Source organism: Urocampus carinirostris, chromosome 3, assembly GCF_059441175.1.
Source record: "Urocampus carinirostris isolate Australia breed hairy pipefish chromosome 3, RoL_Ucar_1.0, whole genome shotgun sequence".
NCBI classification, from domain to species: Eukaryota; Metazoa; Chordata; class Actinopteri; order Syngnathiformes; family Syngnathidae; genus Urocampus; species Urocampus carinirostris.
The window spans coordinates 41,096,606-41,112,624 of NC_142351.1; the positions used below are offsets into that span (position 1 = coordinate 41,096,606).

General features: G+C 39.3%; 1 protein-coding gene across 1 annotated transcript in view; it reads right to left on the reverse strand.

The window, feature by feature from the left end:
* Window positions 1-249: 249 nt before the first annotated feature.
* The window catches only part of LOC148369722 (uncharacterized), a 44,498-nt gene continuing 28,728 nt past the window's right edge, over window positions 250-16,019 (reverse strand). Inside the window, exons 12-26 of the mRNA XM_088329826.1 lie at window positions 13,153-13,266; window positions 12,784-13,028; window positions 12,611-12,728; window positions 12,251-12,369; window positions 11,752-12,107; window positions 9,646-9,904; window positions 8,902-8,932; window positions 6,392-6,424; window positions 6,257-6,325; window positions 5,991-6,126; window positions 1,615-1,724; window positions 1,498-1,542; window positions 751-883; window positions 448-551; window positions 250-384 (exon numbers count right to left, since the gene is read on the reverse strand). Coding sequence (XP_088185952.1) covers window positions 314-384; window positions 448-551; window positions 751-883; window positions 1,498-1,542; window positions 1,615-1,724; window positions 5,991-6,126; window positions 6,257-6,325; window positions 6,392-6,424; window positions 8,902-8,932; window positions 9,646-9,904; window positions 11,752-12,107; window positions 12,251-12,369; window positions 12,611-12,728; window positions 12,784-13,028; window positions 13,153-13,266 — 1,943 coding nt within the window. The 3' untranslated portion in view covers window positions 250-313. The remainder of the gene's footprint in view (window positions 385-447; window positions 552-750; window positions 884-1,497; window positions 1,543-1,614; window positions 1,725-5,990; window positions 6,127-6,256; window positions 6,326-6,391; window positions 6,425-8,901; window positions 8,933-9,645; window positions 9,905-11,751; window positions 12,108-12,250; window positions 12,370-12,610; window positions 12,729-12,783; window positions 13,029-13,152; window positions 13,267-16,019) is intronic.

Sequence of the window (16,019 nt, forward strand, 5' to 3'; positions counted from 1 at the left end):
TGACTGAAAAGTGACCCAAAAACTATTAAAACATCTCCTGAAAAATGACCCCAAGACAAACTAAAATAGGACAGAAAAAAACCTAAAAAGCAAAAAAGGACTGTAAAATGAAAATAACGGCCCAAAAAATATGAAAATATTTCCTGAAATACAACCAAATAACAAAATAAAAATTGGACAAAACAACAATCAAAAAACAAAAAAACTGTCTGAAAAACGATCGTATAAGAAAGTCTAAAAAAAAACATGGGCCAGACTAACTGAATTTACGGACCTGGATTCTGCCCCCGGTTGTATGTTTGACATAACTAATTCAAAAGAGCTGAGATGAAGAATGTCGCGCACATTTCTTCAATTGTCCAGGTGCTTTAATGGTGCCAGGGGCTGCAAAAAGTACAGAGTTCAGTTTTCAGCAAGCTATGTTTAACGAACATATTAATTACTTACGCCGGCATGCATAAGCAACCTCCAAGTACTTGTAGGTTCCGAAACATGGGTCTCCAAACACTGCATTGTCGGCGGCGATCGTGCAGCTGTTTTCCCCATTGCACCTTAGGAGAAACAGAACTTCATAGAATGCTAACAACTTTTCTGCCTTCCACTAGGAAGTTCAATTGTGTTCCTGCAGGAGGAGTAACTGATTTACTAGGCGCCTCAGCTTGGTTTTGTTTCATACATGATGAAGGCATACGCGCCTGCTAATCCTGACTATTTTGTTACTGCCGCTTTTGTTCCCATGTGCAACTGTACCTGTCGGCGACAATGTCAGTTGGGTGCAGGCAGTGGACATTTTGGACCTGGCTCGGAGGTCTTTTGTAGCTACACGTGGTCCGGTCACGGCGGCCGTAGTCGGCACCATAGACAGTGATTACTTGTCCTTTATCTGGCATGAACGTGAGGGAATGAAACTTGATCATTAAACTGTAACACGTCAATCCTGAGAGTTGGTCGGCAACTCTTTTGGACCACAGATCTGTTTAATGTGTGATTATATTCTTATGCCTTGGCCTAACATTAGTAATAACATTAACAAATATTAGGTTCAAACCAATCAAATGAGGATCTAGAAAGCATAGTAAAAGGCATTACAATTTTATCTTTATCACTATTTTTACGTTGTACGTTTTTGACTGAAGTCTTTCCCCATTTATTGCCACTTGTCCTTCACAACCATGTGGGCTGGTGGTTAGGATTCAGGGCTCCCATTGCTGTGTATTGCGTTCGATTTCCATTACATCCCCTTCTGAGCAAGTCAATGATATCAGATTAACTGATCAATCATTGCTCAATTGCAGTGCTGTACTATAGTAAAAGCTATGTGTAACGTACTCTCAAATGTTGAATTTTTGGGGGGATAAAAACGAATGCATGTACAGTATATACAATTAACAACAGTATGAGCAAAAAATAAGGTTTTGTTTTTGCTCTGCTGCCCGGTAGTTGCCGACCAATGTTGTTGAGCACGTAAAATACAACCGCAATCAAACATAGTCTCACCGCAGAACAAATGTGCCAAAGATGACTCACACGCCACCACGCTAACTGTTCAAGCAGAAGGGAACAAAAATGAGGTGATACTCATTGTTATTGTGACATTTCACAGGAGTGACATACTTGCAGAAAGGCAGGTGAAATTGGTCTGCAAATATTTAAAAGTGCCTAGACCGGGATCAGGTGAGCGGAAATCTCCCGTGTTGGTGGAACACGTTTTTTTGCTGTTGCATCTGCAGACAACAAGAAAAGCAGACGGCACACACAGTATTCAATACAACTCTGACATTGATGTGTTTGGCATTCACTATATAGTTGTCTTCAATAACATTAAACATATTCCTCAATTGATTTCTTTTAATTTATTTGCAATTATGCTTTTTCTTTTCTAGCAAGTAGAAAAAAGTCATGCTCTAACACAAACTTCAAGAGCACTTATACAAATGGTAAAGAAGGAATGAAAATAAAAAAACAGAATTTGCAAATACTATTACCAAGTATCTGATGATACTGGAGTAAAGTATTGGTTGTACCAAAAGAGGCTAAATTCAGTACAGTAATCCCTCGGTTATCGCGGTTAATGGGGACCAAAACCACCCGCGAAAAGTGAAAATCCGCGAAATAATTTAAATGCTTAACTTATTTGATTTTATTGTTATTATTATTTAGACTTGCAAAGCTCCGAACCCGCGAACGTGGAACCACAAAGTAGCGGCGTCCCTTCAAAAATGGTTACGAAAAAATATATATATATATTTTTAATTATTTTATTTTTTGTTATTATTTTTTAAGACCCGCGAAGCTCTGAACCCGTGAACGTCGAACCGCGAAGTAGCGAGGTCCCAATGTATAAGCTGCCCTCAAGTGGTTTAATGATCAGAAATTAAAGTCATAGTCAATGGGCGTTTGTTCACTATGGTTTCAACAAGAGATATATGTTGGAGTTTAAAAACATTTCTCACTTTTGTTGAGGTGTTTTTTTTTGGGAGGGAATGTCAGTTATTTTCTTTATTGAGCGAGGATAATTTTGCACCCGGTATCCCTATTGATCACTAAAATCAATCAACACAACCCAGGAGACAGATGGCTGCCTTCTGCCCAGTCAGGAGGACATTGCGGACTGCATCACAGCCATCAACATTATAGATTCTTCTCAACTTGGCCACCACCTCTTTGGTAGGCACTACAGTCTCCTAAAAGCAAGGACCAAAAGGCTCAGAAATGGTTTCTTCCCAAGGGCTTTTACCACACTAAACCAGCATGTAAAACAGTGAAAATAAATATCTTGCACCTTATTTGGGATTTTTTTTGTTATTGCTGCTAAATATTATTGCACTGATTTTATTTGAACTACTGTTACAATGCACAATTGTTTCCTTGCACTACCATAACTTGGGCCAGTCTCTAAGCACTACTTTGTAAATTTTTTTGCCGAAGGTATCCTGGCCGTCTTTTGATATTTTTCTGTGTTGAAAATGTCAGGAAAAAATGTTAAAACGTCATATCGTCACGTCATATTGTCAAATATAAAAAAATTGTGAATATGCTTGATGGCTGTGTTTTGCTGCTGTTGGAGTCAGTGGATTTGTTCAGACCGAGGACAATCGACTTTGGCCTGGACGGATCTATTGACACTAACAAAGATGTTATATAATGAAATTGTGAAAATGTTTGATTTTCGAGAAGGTTTGTTCAAACCTCACTTTGTGTTTGCTGTTAAAAACGTAATATTGGAATATAATATTGTGAATGTGCTTAATTGCTGTTGAGATTGTCATGATTGTTTTCTGTTTTTAGTGTCAATAAATTTGTTCAAACCAAAAAAACAATATTGTTGCATATAATGTTAATCAATGAGAAGAAAGACCATTCAATTAAAATTTCTATAAATGTATCAAACATCCTTGATAAAAAAAAAAAGAAATAAAAATTGGGACAATATTTTAAACTAGGAAGGCAAAAGACAAGTTCCTGTTTTCAAATGATACCATGTAAAAGGAAACAACAACAGGGATTACACACGTGTTGGTAATTGCGACTACGTCTTACTTCAAAAAAGGAATGCAAAGAACCTATTTGAACTGATCCAGAGTCACAATTAGGGGCGTGACTGGGCTAATCGTCTCTTTAAATACTAACATTATGTAAAAAGGTGCAAGGTAACGTGAGAGGTGGAAATTAATTTTTAGGTGCTGAGATTGAAATTGATGATGACAGTTTTATGTGCGTCATTAGCCCAATCTCTTTTGCTCACTGCCGTTGCCTAGGTTGTGAGGGTAATTCCAAATGGTGTGAAATTGCGCAACATGTTTCTCATCCCCTTATGAAGCAGAAGTCGGCAAACTCAAATGATTTCTTTTGAGGTTATTTTTTTATGGGCTTGTAGCCCAAACACTTTAAGATTAGGCTAGTAGAATGATCCAAAGAAAAAGTCAACACAGAGGATTCCTTAGGAATATTGGATTACTTGGACCCTGCAGTAGAAAAGGAAGGCCGCCAACATGCTGTACTTGCCCAAGACACACCACAGGAAATGGTGCCCCTACAACCCTTGTGGTTAAGGGATACAACCAACCAACCAACTAGTTTAAACAAGGCATTTGAGTTAAGAAGCATTAGCCACCTGTTTTTATCCATTTATTGGAGAAGCATTGACAGTTGGTTTTGGAGACTCCAGCTCATGACTAATCTAAGTGAAATATTGGGATCTTTCTTTTTATGGTCTGAAAGAGTAGAATGTCTTTCTTGGAAAGGAACTGACTCAGCAAAACCAATAATGTTGAGTCGACTTTTTTGGGGCACTTTTCGCATCTGGAGTAACCTACCTGACTTCCTGTAAAATATATTAATAATCAATGTCGTTCTGGTCTGAGATTCCTTTTCCCTTTTTCTTATTGAAATGTTTATTAAAGGTATTGTTGGATACATTAATAAAAACATGACACAAAGAAAAAACTAATGCTGAGAGTGAGCATGGCCAAATATGGTCACCTTACGCCCCCTCCCCTAAGGAAATTTGACAGATCTGTTTCTGCCAACCTTTGCTCAAAGGTTTGCACCGTATTTGCACTAATAACCCGGTCAGGCAAAAAATTCCAAATTTTTGGTATCCTGAAAGAAATAAAGTTTCCATGCAAGTTGCTGGTAGGTCTAGGCACCCGTAACATATCTGTGACCACGTAAACCATCGACACGACAGAACTCAAAAAATTGATTAAAAGGCACATCGATCATTCCATGCAGTACTTTGAACACAACTGACCGATAACGGATAATGGATAATGAATAACGAAGATAGAACAATAACCCTTAAAAACCCCCACAAAAATTAAATCAAATCGAATTCTACGGAGCTCCAAAAAGTCCAAGTTCAGTCTTTGTAGTCTTTCCGGATATGACAAGTTGTGCTTCCCAGGTATCCGCTTCGTATACCGTCGTTGAACTCCTTCCAGTAGGTTAATGTCCTTGAGTAAGTAAGGGTTCCACACAACGCTGTTATATTCTAACCCGGGTCTAACATAAACGCAAAACATTCGAACTAAGAATGCTGGTTTCTTGTTGTAAAAGTGTCTGTAAATGTTTGATGCTATGTTATTGGCTTTGTTGGTAATTTTGGCGATATGCGTGATAAACTTTAGGTTTGAAGTAAGAGTGACACCCAGATCCTTATGTTCAGTAATAACATGCTAATCATGATCATTAATGTTATACAGCGGAACAGAACCATGAAAAAAACGACTGTGCTAAGCATTTATGAGATGACAGTTGCAGTTGCCACTTTTCAGACCAAAGAAAAACTGATTTAATGTCATTTTGGAAAGAATCAATTGTTCCTGTAACCTGGGTTTTTGGTAAGAAAGCCGACAGTTTAGCATCAACGGCAAAAATTGAGACGTCACTACTTTGAATGGCCTCAGGTAGGTCGTTCACAACAAACAGAAATAATAATGGTCCTAGTACTGAGCCCTGCGGTACCACACTACAAACTTTTTCTTTATTTTATTTCTTTTGTCCCCTTTGATTTTTTTATTTTTCCCCTTTTTAATTTTTAAAATATTATTTTTTCCCCTTTTCCTTTTTCTCATCTCTTTTTCATTTTCCAAACATATTTTTCTCTCATTTTACCATTTTTGTTGTTTATTTTATTTCCTTTTTTCTTTACTCCCCTCCCCCCGGTTCTTTGCCAAAGGTTCAGCAAAATGCGAGGAAAAATAATGTTGAGTTTTGATAATTTTGAGTGCCTGTAGTTTGTATTCATCCTTGTGCTTTTCAGCACCCATATTCTGTTGCACAGCATCACACACAGACATGTAATGGGCAACTATTACACACTGCACCTTTAATGTTTATATCCCGTTATTTATGAGTCTTGGTTTTATGGATATTTGTTCTGTGGATTTTGTATGTAATTATTGAGTGAATGGATGCTCTAAATGAAGTTGTGTTGGTCTTTGAGAATGACAATAAATATTCTTACTTTGAAAACACTGTATACATACCTCATCCTTAGGTCTTCCAAGGTGTCCTGCTGAGCACACTGCGTATTCATCACCTGGTTAGGAGGTACTCCCTCACTGCAAACCGCTGCACTTGAACGGCCATATAGAGCCTCATTCACACTGATGACTCCATATTCTGTCACATAGAAGAATAAACAGCATTCATGCCAGGACTTGAACTGCACTTTTGTGGCAGGCTATCAATGCAAAGATCTCTTCAAAAAATAAAGCAAATCAATGTTATGTCAGTCAGGTTGAAGCTTTACCGCAATTTAAGAGATGAACAGCCAAAGGTGCTGTATCGCAGGTGGTTACTTTCTCCTCACAGCCGACAACTGTTAAAACAGAAAGGATTGTTTAGGAAAGCATGACTTTTGCTACGACTGAAATTCGATAGTCACCTGTATCGAAGAGAAAACAGGTTGCTGTCAACACTGGAAAACAGAAAACTGTTTAGTTACATTTGAAGGACAGAAATATGTTTGTGTACATTGTGGACGTATCACATCACTTGCTTCGCTACACTGCATAAAAAAACATGGTCCCATTGGCAGTTGTATTCGTTGTAATGGTTATGGAAGGCAATAACACAGAAAGCAAGACGCACAAACATAGCTCAAGACAAAACAAAAACAGCTCGTCATCTGATAAGACTAAAATAGCAAGTCTTCCGAAACCGATGCTGTACTATTTTAAGATATTGTATACGTGAGTAAACAGACCAAATCGCTGACAGGAGTTTTAATTTAAGCTAGTCGTGATGGAGCCATTTCAAAATCATTGTCCCATCGCATCGTGAAACGTTTTCAATGGAGAAGTTACATTCCTAGATAAGTCCATGCTCTTGATGACGATGATCCAGACCTAAGAGTACAGTATTGCCAGTGGCACAAGAAGGGTGAGCGAGTAATGTGCGAAACATCAATAAAATTCCTTTTTAGGCTTTAAGTGTTGAGTCTTCAATATATGTTATTAAAATGAGGTATTCCGTTTGTTGGATAAATAATGTATTTTCATTGGAACCATTTTATTTGAGTATTTGTTTATGATCCCTTACTTTTTGAAGGAACCATTTCGTTTTTGTATCCATTTAGTTATTTATTAATTCAAATAAAGGAATAATTTGAATGAAATGACAAAAAATATGCAAAACGCAAAGTGCTTTATTTGACAAAGAGCCTTTGAGCCTTTAAAATGTCACCAGAGCAAAGAATGTAGCGTCATCACCGCGGTTAGTTTTTCAACCAAAAAAAATAAAGTGGTGGAATGTGTTATGTTTGTGTAACGGGTGTAATAATAACTTTTGTTTTATTGAAATTCCTGCTGAAATATGTTGTATAGTTTCTGTATAGGTTTTATGTAAAAACAAAATTAAATATGTATTAATACATTAAAAGTGTGATTAGAAATGTAAAAAGCTTGAGAAAAGGTTGAAAAACACAATCTCATAATACCAGTGCCTTGTTTTAAAAGCACACAAGAATTTGTAGTTCTTGACAGAAAGACATGCAAGTATAATGCCTAGTGAAAAATACTTTATGTCGTATTGCCATATTTCAGGCTTCAAACTTAAAGCTCATAAACTGAAAATATTTTCTAATAATCAAAGTGGAACCAATAGAGGATAATTCTGGCAGAAAGTCTGCAAGAGACCAAAAAATGGGGAGCACCTTCACCTTACAACGCTAAAAATACATTAAAATCGACAATGGTATGGTTTAAAATGATTTATATGGAGGTGTTTGAAACGACCAAGCCAAAGTCCAGACCTCAATCCTATAGAGGATTTGTCGTCAAGTCAAGTCACCGTTATTGGTATTGGCCTTAATCACAAGTTTTTCGTATTGGTAACCAATGCAAAATCCATTGTAGTCTGGTCATCCTGGAAGGGAGCTTACCACTTGCGAGGCCCTTTCTTTCCCCTAAGTTTCTTATTTTCCTCCTGTTAAAGTTTTGAGTTTTCCCTTGCCTGCATGTTGGTTTCAGATCAGGGGATGTGTATAATTGAGGTCTGATCTGAAAAATGCTGTGCACAAACACTCACCATCAAACCTTAAGGAACTTTTGTTGTTTTGTAAGGAAGAATCTTCAGTTTCTAGATGTGCAAAACTTTTAGAGACATACACACAAAATCTGGCTGTGACACAGCATAAAGAGTTTGTACAAAGTATTAACTCAATCGGGGCCAATATTTTTTGCCATAATAATTTTCAATTTTCATTGGTTAGCACAATATGAATGTTTTTAAAGTGGTGTATCACATGTTGTTAACTCTTACAAAATGTTTTGAGTTTTTATCAATAAAGTTGAAGCCTGGAATGTAATTATATACCAAAAAAAGTCTTGATAAAAAGGTAATTTTGTAAGGCTGTAAGTATTAAAACATTACAAATACAAGCAAGGTTAGGAAAAAGTTGAGAAAAGATTTAGAAACACTGGTCTCATCATACCCTCGCCTTGCCTTAAAATGACAAAACAGCTATTTCTTAAGAGAAATGCATGCAAATATAAATTATGACAATTAACACAGCAAGCGATCAATAATGTAAATTTATCCACTCTCTTTTTTTGGATTTGCACAAACTTGTGAGTAATTCTTCTCGGTCTGTTCCTAAATGTTGTAGTTAAAAAATTGACATGGAATAGATGTATATCAGTTGGGAATACTCACACAGCACAGATCTGAAGAAGGAAAGCATTTTTCACGACTGATTTAAGGAGAAAACTTGAAGTTGTATTTATAAAGCTGGCTAAGAATCCCCTAGAACGGGTATGGCAAAAGATAACCAACCCAGTAATTGTTTTATCCCTAGCTTTTTGTCCCCTAAATAAGTCACAAAACAAGTTCAAGATCCAAATTGAAGTTTATCTCTGGGCGTTACTGCTCCACTTCCTGACACTAAAAGCTCACCAGTTTTGTTTTTCCACCGGCCGATGTGAGGCTCGTCGGTTATGAGTTTTAAAAGTGGCCGCGTTCGTCAGGTTACAGCTAACCCGACTGATGCAAGAATATTTTCGGTAAACCTTGTGGTGGCAGCAGAAGCAGAAGCGAGAGTCATCAACGTTTCATAGAGCCGGGCCATTACTGAATAGTTGATTTATTTAAAATGATTTTACGGGCCGGATATGATTGTACACCGGGCCGGATGTGGCTCGCAGGACGTGAGTTGGACTCCTATGGATTAGATTGAAACAGAAAGTAAAAACATCCATCATAAAACATAAATGTTTGACATTTAAAATGAATTGATTCACGTAGAAGCCTTCCATTATTATTTTACAATGTCGGATTAATTTTCCACATTACTGGTTCTATAGAAGCTATGATTTTGTTTTAATTGTATTTTTGTTTCATTATTGCTTCGACTCTCTTGACTTCTGTTCTGAAACAGTTGTCTCCAGTCGTATTAACCCAGTGTGGGATGGAAATCAGCACAGAATGAACAAGTAATGACCTACAATCCCCAAGGTATCACCACAAACATCAACATTTGATTTTTTTCTTGCCCTCATGTAGTTTTTAGACCCGGGGATGGTGTAATAATAATCTGTAGTTTGCAATAATCTGTGTTCTGTGAAGCCCTTTGAGACTCCTTGTGATAAAGGGCTATACAAACAAACACGACTTGACTTTTTGTCTCGAGAGACAACGGACTGCGCAATATGGGGCAATGTCGTATATGACTGAACAGTCCGATTCTTGAATGACAGTCTTTGTCGCTGTGCTTGCATGTAAAGGCTTGCAGTGGTGCAGGTGCATAGGTTGCTCTCTCTCTTCGCCGTTGGCCTTCATCCTGCCACTGCTGGTCCCTCTTCTCCTGTATCCTCCCCATGCCAGTTCTGACAGCGTGTCTCCAGGTGAAGCAGTAGCAGCTTCCCATAAGTTTGGGTCGATCTCAGCTGCTTTCGTGTCCCTTTTTCACACATCCCTGAAACGCAGAATTGGGCGGCCAACTCCAGATCCATCATTTTTTTTATTTTTTTTTAACGATAATTTTAAATCATCAGTGATGGAAAAATAATTGACTGGAATGTTAATTGTGTAGTCAGCCATCTTTAGGAATCGCACAGGTGTTTGGTGCTTATAGTGTATCTTGTAACATGACCCACGATGTAATTCGATTACAGTGGAACCTCGGTTCTCGACCATAATCCGTTCCATTTCTTTGTACGAAAACCGATTTGTATGATCACCAAAGCCGTTTTTTCCCATTAAAAGTAATGTAAAATTGTTTTAATCCGTTCCAACACCCTGAATGTTTATCTTAATTATTTAACGTAAACCTAACCCAGGCTAATCGTACGTTCGCGTTAGCGTAATCTTCCGTACGAAAGATTACGCTAACATGAACGTGTAAAAATAAAAAAATCAGGTCGTTTACACGTCATTTAGCACCCGGGTCTCCACAACAGTGGTGAGCGGTTAAAGGATAAAGAAAAGAATCATGAATAGGATTTCTTACCAGTCGGCAGAAGCCATGCTGTATTCCTGAAAGAAGGGAAACTCGCACACCTTCTTCATATTTTGCTATTATTTCTTTCTTAAATGCAATAGTTGGACGCACTACTCCTCTTTTTTCACCTGTAGCAACTTTGCTGCTTGCACCAACCTTTTTCTGAGGCATAATTGGGGTTAAAACACTCCCTTCACCGCTTTTGAAAAACGAAAACCGAAAAAGAGTGCGCGTTGCCGCGACAACAGTTCTTCACGAGGTGTGGGGGCAATCTACACTCGTACGCCGCTCAGCGTCACCCCTAGCGTACCGGCGTTCGAACTCCGATTTTTTGTACGAAAAGCGAAGCAAGAATTTCTCAAAATTTTGGGTCGAGAACCGATTTGTTCGAACTGAGAGGCATCCGAAAACCGAGGTTCCACTGTATTAGTTTGAATTGGCTGTTTTGATGCTCCCTTGAGTTCTCACAAAAGTGTTCACTTTTTTCATCATTTTTTTTTTTGTATCCCATAACATGATTACCAATTTTACTTGATAGAAATATATAAAAACCTTAAAATAAACAGCAAATTGGGTTGCAAGGGACAGCAATACTCGAAATAAACATGATCAATAACTAATCAATCATCACGCAATTATCAAAATGATCGGTCACTGCAATTAAATGTAAAAAAAAAGAAATTCCATAAAAAAGAAAAAGAATGGAACTGCAGTGGTTAGTTTCACTTCAATTGATGACTGGCATTTAAATTCATTCCTGCATTTCCCTTATAAGAAATAGGCAACATATTTGATAAGGTCCTGCTTTTCCGCTTCACATTTCGGAGGTTAAAGGTTTGAATCCAGGCCCTTGTTTCCTATGAGTAGACTTTGCATATTCGTGATCTCGCTGTTTAGATCACCGTGTGGCCCTGAAGATGAAAAGCAAGTGACAAGTTTATTAAATTGTAGCAAAATATTCGGCGTGTCAATGGGTAGGGCACCACACAACAGTATACTAAAAGGATAATGGCCACGAACACACCCTAAAATATTTTCAATGCCTTGCTAATGAGGCTGACAATAAAGCTGATGTAGTAACCCTGTTAAATCAGTGACGTTCAGAAAGGGAAGGCGGGGGAGGTCACGCTCCTCTGTCATCAAGGAAATATGAAATTAAAAATACTGGTATATTAAATGGTTCTTGAATGACAGTATTTGTCCCTGTGCTTACATGTAAAGGCTTTCAGTGGTGCAGGTGCATAGGTTGCTCTCTCTCTTCGCCGTTGGCCTTCATCCTGCCACTGCTGGTCCCTCTTCTCCTGTACCCTCCGCAAGCCAGTTCTGACAGCGTGTCTCCAGGTGCAACGGTCAGCAGTAGCAGCTTCCCATGAGTTTGGGTCGATCTCAGCTGCTTTCGTGTCCCTTTTTCACACATCCCTAAAACACAGCATTGGGCGGCCAACTGGTCGGAAGCCTGATGCGAGTTCACCATAGAGGAGATCTTTTGAGAGCCGTCCGTCATCCATCCGACGAAATTGGCCTGGCCAACGAAGCGCCTTTGTGACAGCATCGCAAACATGCTTTGGGAGTTTGCTCTTTCAAGTACGTCAGCATTGGGAACTTTTTCCTGCCACGAGATGCTCAGGATGCGTCGCAAGTGGAAGCTATTGAGGTGTCGCTCCTGACGGGTGTAGGTTGTCCAAGTCTCACTGCCGTAGAGTAAGGATCTCAACATGCTGCTCTTCCAATCCGTTTGCTGATCTCTGTGTCAAGAGACAGGTTGCTGGAAATTGTTGAGCTGAAGTATGTAAAGTCCTCAACTACTTCCAGGGAGAAGTCTCCAAAGCAGATGCTGGGTACTTTGCTAATGCCCTCGCCCATGATGTTTATTTTCTTCAGGCTCATAGTAAGGCGGAATTTCTTGGAAGACGCGGGCCAGACAGCTGATGAGTTATTTCTTAATTATGATGGGGAATTGGGCAGAGGATGCGCCCCCAAACTGCACTGTGCCTTTCATGTCCTCATGATAGGAAGCAATCATGCTTAGCAACTTTGGTGGACACCCCATTTTATGCAGGAGCTTGAAGAGGCCTTCAACCTAGTCAACAGTGAAGCCCTCTGACAAAAAAGCCTCTTCTGACAGGTCCACAAAGACAATGTACAATGCCTGCTTTTATTGCCGACCTTTTTCCTGAAGATGCCTCACAGTGAAGATCATGTTGGTGGTTGATCTCTCGGCTCTGAAGCCACACTGTGACTCTGGGTAGACTAGCTTGGCCAGCAGCCGCAGTCTTTTTAAACCCTGACAAATGCCTTTCCCATGATCCTCAGCAGCGATATGCCTCGATAGTTATTGCAGTCGCTTTGGTCCCCTTGTTCTTGTCGAGGGTGATGATGTTTGCATCGCATGTCGTGGGGAACTGCTCCTTCCTCCCAGCACCAGCAGAGAAGCACATGGAGTTGTTGGAGGAGGGTATGCTTGGCTCACTGCGAAACTTCTGCTGGGATGCTGTCGTTTCTCTGAGCTTTGCCGATGGCTTTGCTCGGCTCTTCTTAAGTGGGTGGTTTGTCAAGCTCGTCCATGACAGGCAGGCTGGGGGTGCTGTTGATGGCCACATCCGTGACAACATTCTCTTTCAAGTAAAAGTCTTGGTAGTTCTCTGCCCATAGTTTCAACTGCTCGTTGCGGTCAGTGATTGTCTCGGGACCGAAGGCTTTCTTCGTACCTTGGAACACGCCCCGGGTTTTCCCACTCTCGGCAGATTGTTGGATGCTGTTGCACAAGTTTAGCCAGTACTGGCTGGCGCAATGTCTTGCGGTCCTCTGGGCGTTGTTCCTTGCTGTGTTAAAAGGGGTTATTACCAAGCTTTAACAATGCTAATTAGATTCAGATTCAGATTCAGATCTACTTTATTATCATTCTAGTACACGTGTATACAGAACGAAATGTCGATACATCTGACCCGCACAGTTTCCTTGAATGTACAGTATCCTTGAATGTAGCTAAACTGTTGAGGCATTTAACCTCTGGTTAAGATTAATTTGCATGTTACGTAGTGTGCTATGTGTGAAACATCAATAGTGTGCTTTATGTAAAATGTTGTTAATTAATGCATTTTGTCTAGGTTTATGTCACTATGTAAATACTCTACTTCATAAGGATGCTAGAGGTTTAATTTTGTTTTATTTACCTCATTACCATACCTGATTTAAAGTAAGTTAGTGAATATAAGGAAAATTAGATTGTAACTAGTGTGTTGTAAGTCTTGTATTTCATTTGACATGTTGTATTCTGTATCTGTTGTGCTTCAGTTTTACAACTCATTAAGACCAAGAATGCTTTCAACCTGGAATTAAGCCTCGGTCTTTGTTGTTGTTCGCTATCTCAATACCCCACACGTATTATCCAGGACAGAATACCCACTCCCTAAGGAGGCGGCAGTAGCTCAGGAGGTAGGGCGATCGTTTTAGGATTAAGGGATCCCAGTTCGAATCCCGGCTTGTCCGTGTTACATTTCGAAGTGTCCTTGGGTAAGACACTGAACCCCCAATAAGCAGGTTAGCGCCTTACATGGCTGCAATACAAGGCCGCTATTGGGAAATGTGAAGCACACTGTAAAGCGCTTTGGGAAGTCATTGACTTGAAAAGCGTTATATAAATGCATTTCATAAGGAGAGAAGAGCATACAGTACATCATGTTGTCTTGATAAGCAGTGTTGCGGAAACTCTTACTCAAGGAGATATTGCAAAAGGCTTTTAGTTTTTTCCCCTCTATTTACTGGAAAACTTGTTTGAGCAGATCAAATTCAGGTTTTGTGTAATTTTCTTGTTGATCTGTTTATCTCTATGTTTAATGGATGCCATTAGGAGAAAATGGGCCAGATATAACACGCATGTCAAACATATGGCACAATGGCCAGATCCGGCCCGTCGGATGATTTGATCCTGCCGCCATAAATTTTTGAGTATGTAAAAAAGAAAAAGCAAGTCTCCAGGTCATTTCTAACTATTTTGAATGAATGCAAACCAAATGCATCCCTGGTCGCAAGAGGGCAGAGTTGAGTTTGTATAGCTTGGTGAGTTGGTTCAAGTGTGAAGCTATGTTTACTCAAATGTTCAAATAAACCAGAGAACTCATTCAATGTCAAACATGAACACATTTTTCCCCTTTGTTTGTAAATAAATGTGTTGTTATTCAAAAAGATCCCTTGTCATCTGTGATTACAAGATGTTGGGTAGGTTCCTACTGTAAGTTGAACGATAAAGCACAGTACTGAAACATAAAGCTAAAAATTCAGAGTTTACTTTCCTTAAAGCCCCCCGCAAATGTGACACTAACTGCATGGGATAATTGACGTCTTTGGCTTTTGGCTGCAGAACTCCAAACGCGACGTTCCCTTCACACACCTGACGTTGTTTTCAGCGACGCTGTTTTCCTCTCTCTTCCAAGTTGTTTACGTCACTTATTTTCTGATCATAAGACCATTTAAAATATCGACTATCATAGAGTTAGTTAGCGTTTCCTGATCCAGTATTCACAAATGCGTCGAAAAGAAAGTGAATGAGGGCTGAGTGGTAAAAAATGTCAGTATTAGTGACCCTTTGCACGTGACGTCACGTCACGTTGCCTATCCTGGCTATATGAGCACCATGACGGACGGCTAGGAGCACCCTAGAATGAGCATTTGAGTTGACACAAAAATAAATAACGACTTCAGAAGAATAGAACCACGATATTTTACGATATTCATTTTTGCCTGTGCGAACCGGCAAGGTTCTAAGCCCTATTTGGCATTTCGTCGTATAACTTTTGTAGAAGGCAGACGAAGGAGATGCTAATCTGCAATCATACTGAGGGACTGGTGGCAGTCCTAAAATGATTCTAGAATTTGCAGCGAACCTTTTACACAAGGTACGTTTAATGTATTTCCAAGCAAATTTATGTTGTATAGGTACGAGTCATGTCAAAGACACACTATATAGCTACCAATAAGTAAGCTCATGCTAACTGGCTAACATTAGTGTCTTACCGTTGCCATTTCCTGCAACGTGAACGAGCTGCTTTTATTGCGATTAACGAGAGATTCATATCAATAATCTTCTACTTATGTGCTCTACCATAAAAGCTTTTTTTGTTGAAATGGAATGTCAAATTATTACCAGATATAACGGTAGACAGCTGTTCAAAGCATAAGTCGTTATTTCAACAAAGTAAATATTTTCAACATGCTCAAGAGTGATTCCTGTACAAGGTGCAAAGTACCATATTTTCCGCACTATAAGGCGCACCGGGTTATAGGGCGCACCCCGAAAAAATAGTTTTTGGTCCTATATTTGACATACGTAAGACGCACCAGATTATAAGGCGCTCCAATGGGAACGTCGACAAAACAGTCAGATAGTTCAGTCAAACTTATTACCCCCTTAACATTCCCAAAGCTTGCAAAGACGCAAATACGTGTCGAGAACACGTGCGGATGCGGTGTCCGTACGATGTCACTCAAATGCATCGTTCCATCATTCGGAAGGTTAAAGTCTTGGGATTCAAGAAATGCCAACCATTCCTTAGTTTCTATTTTCTTTTTCGCTCGC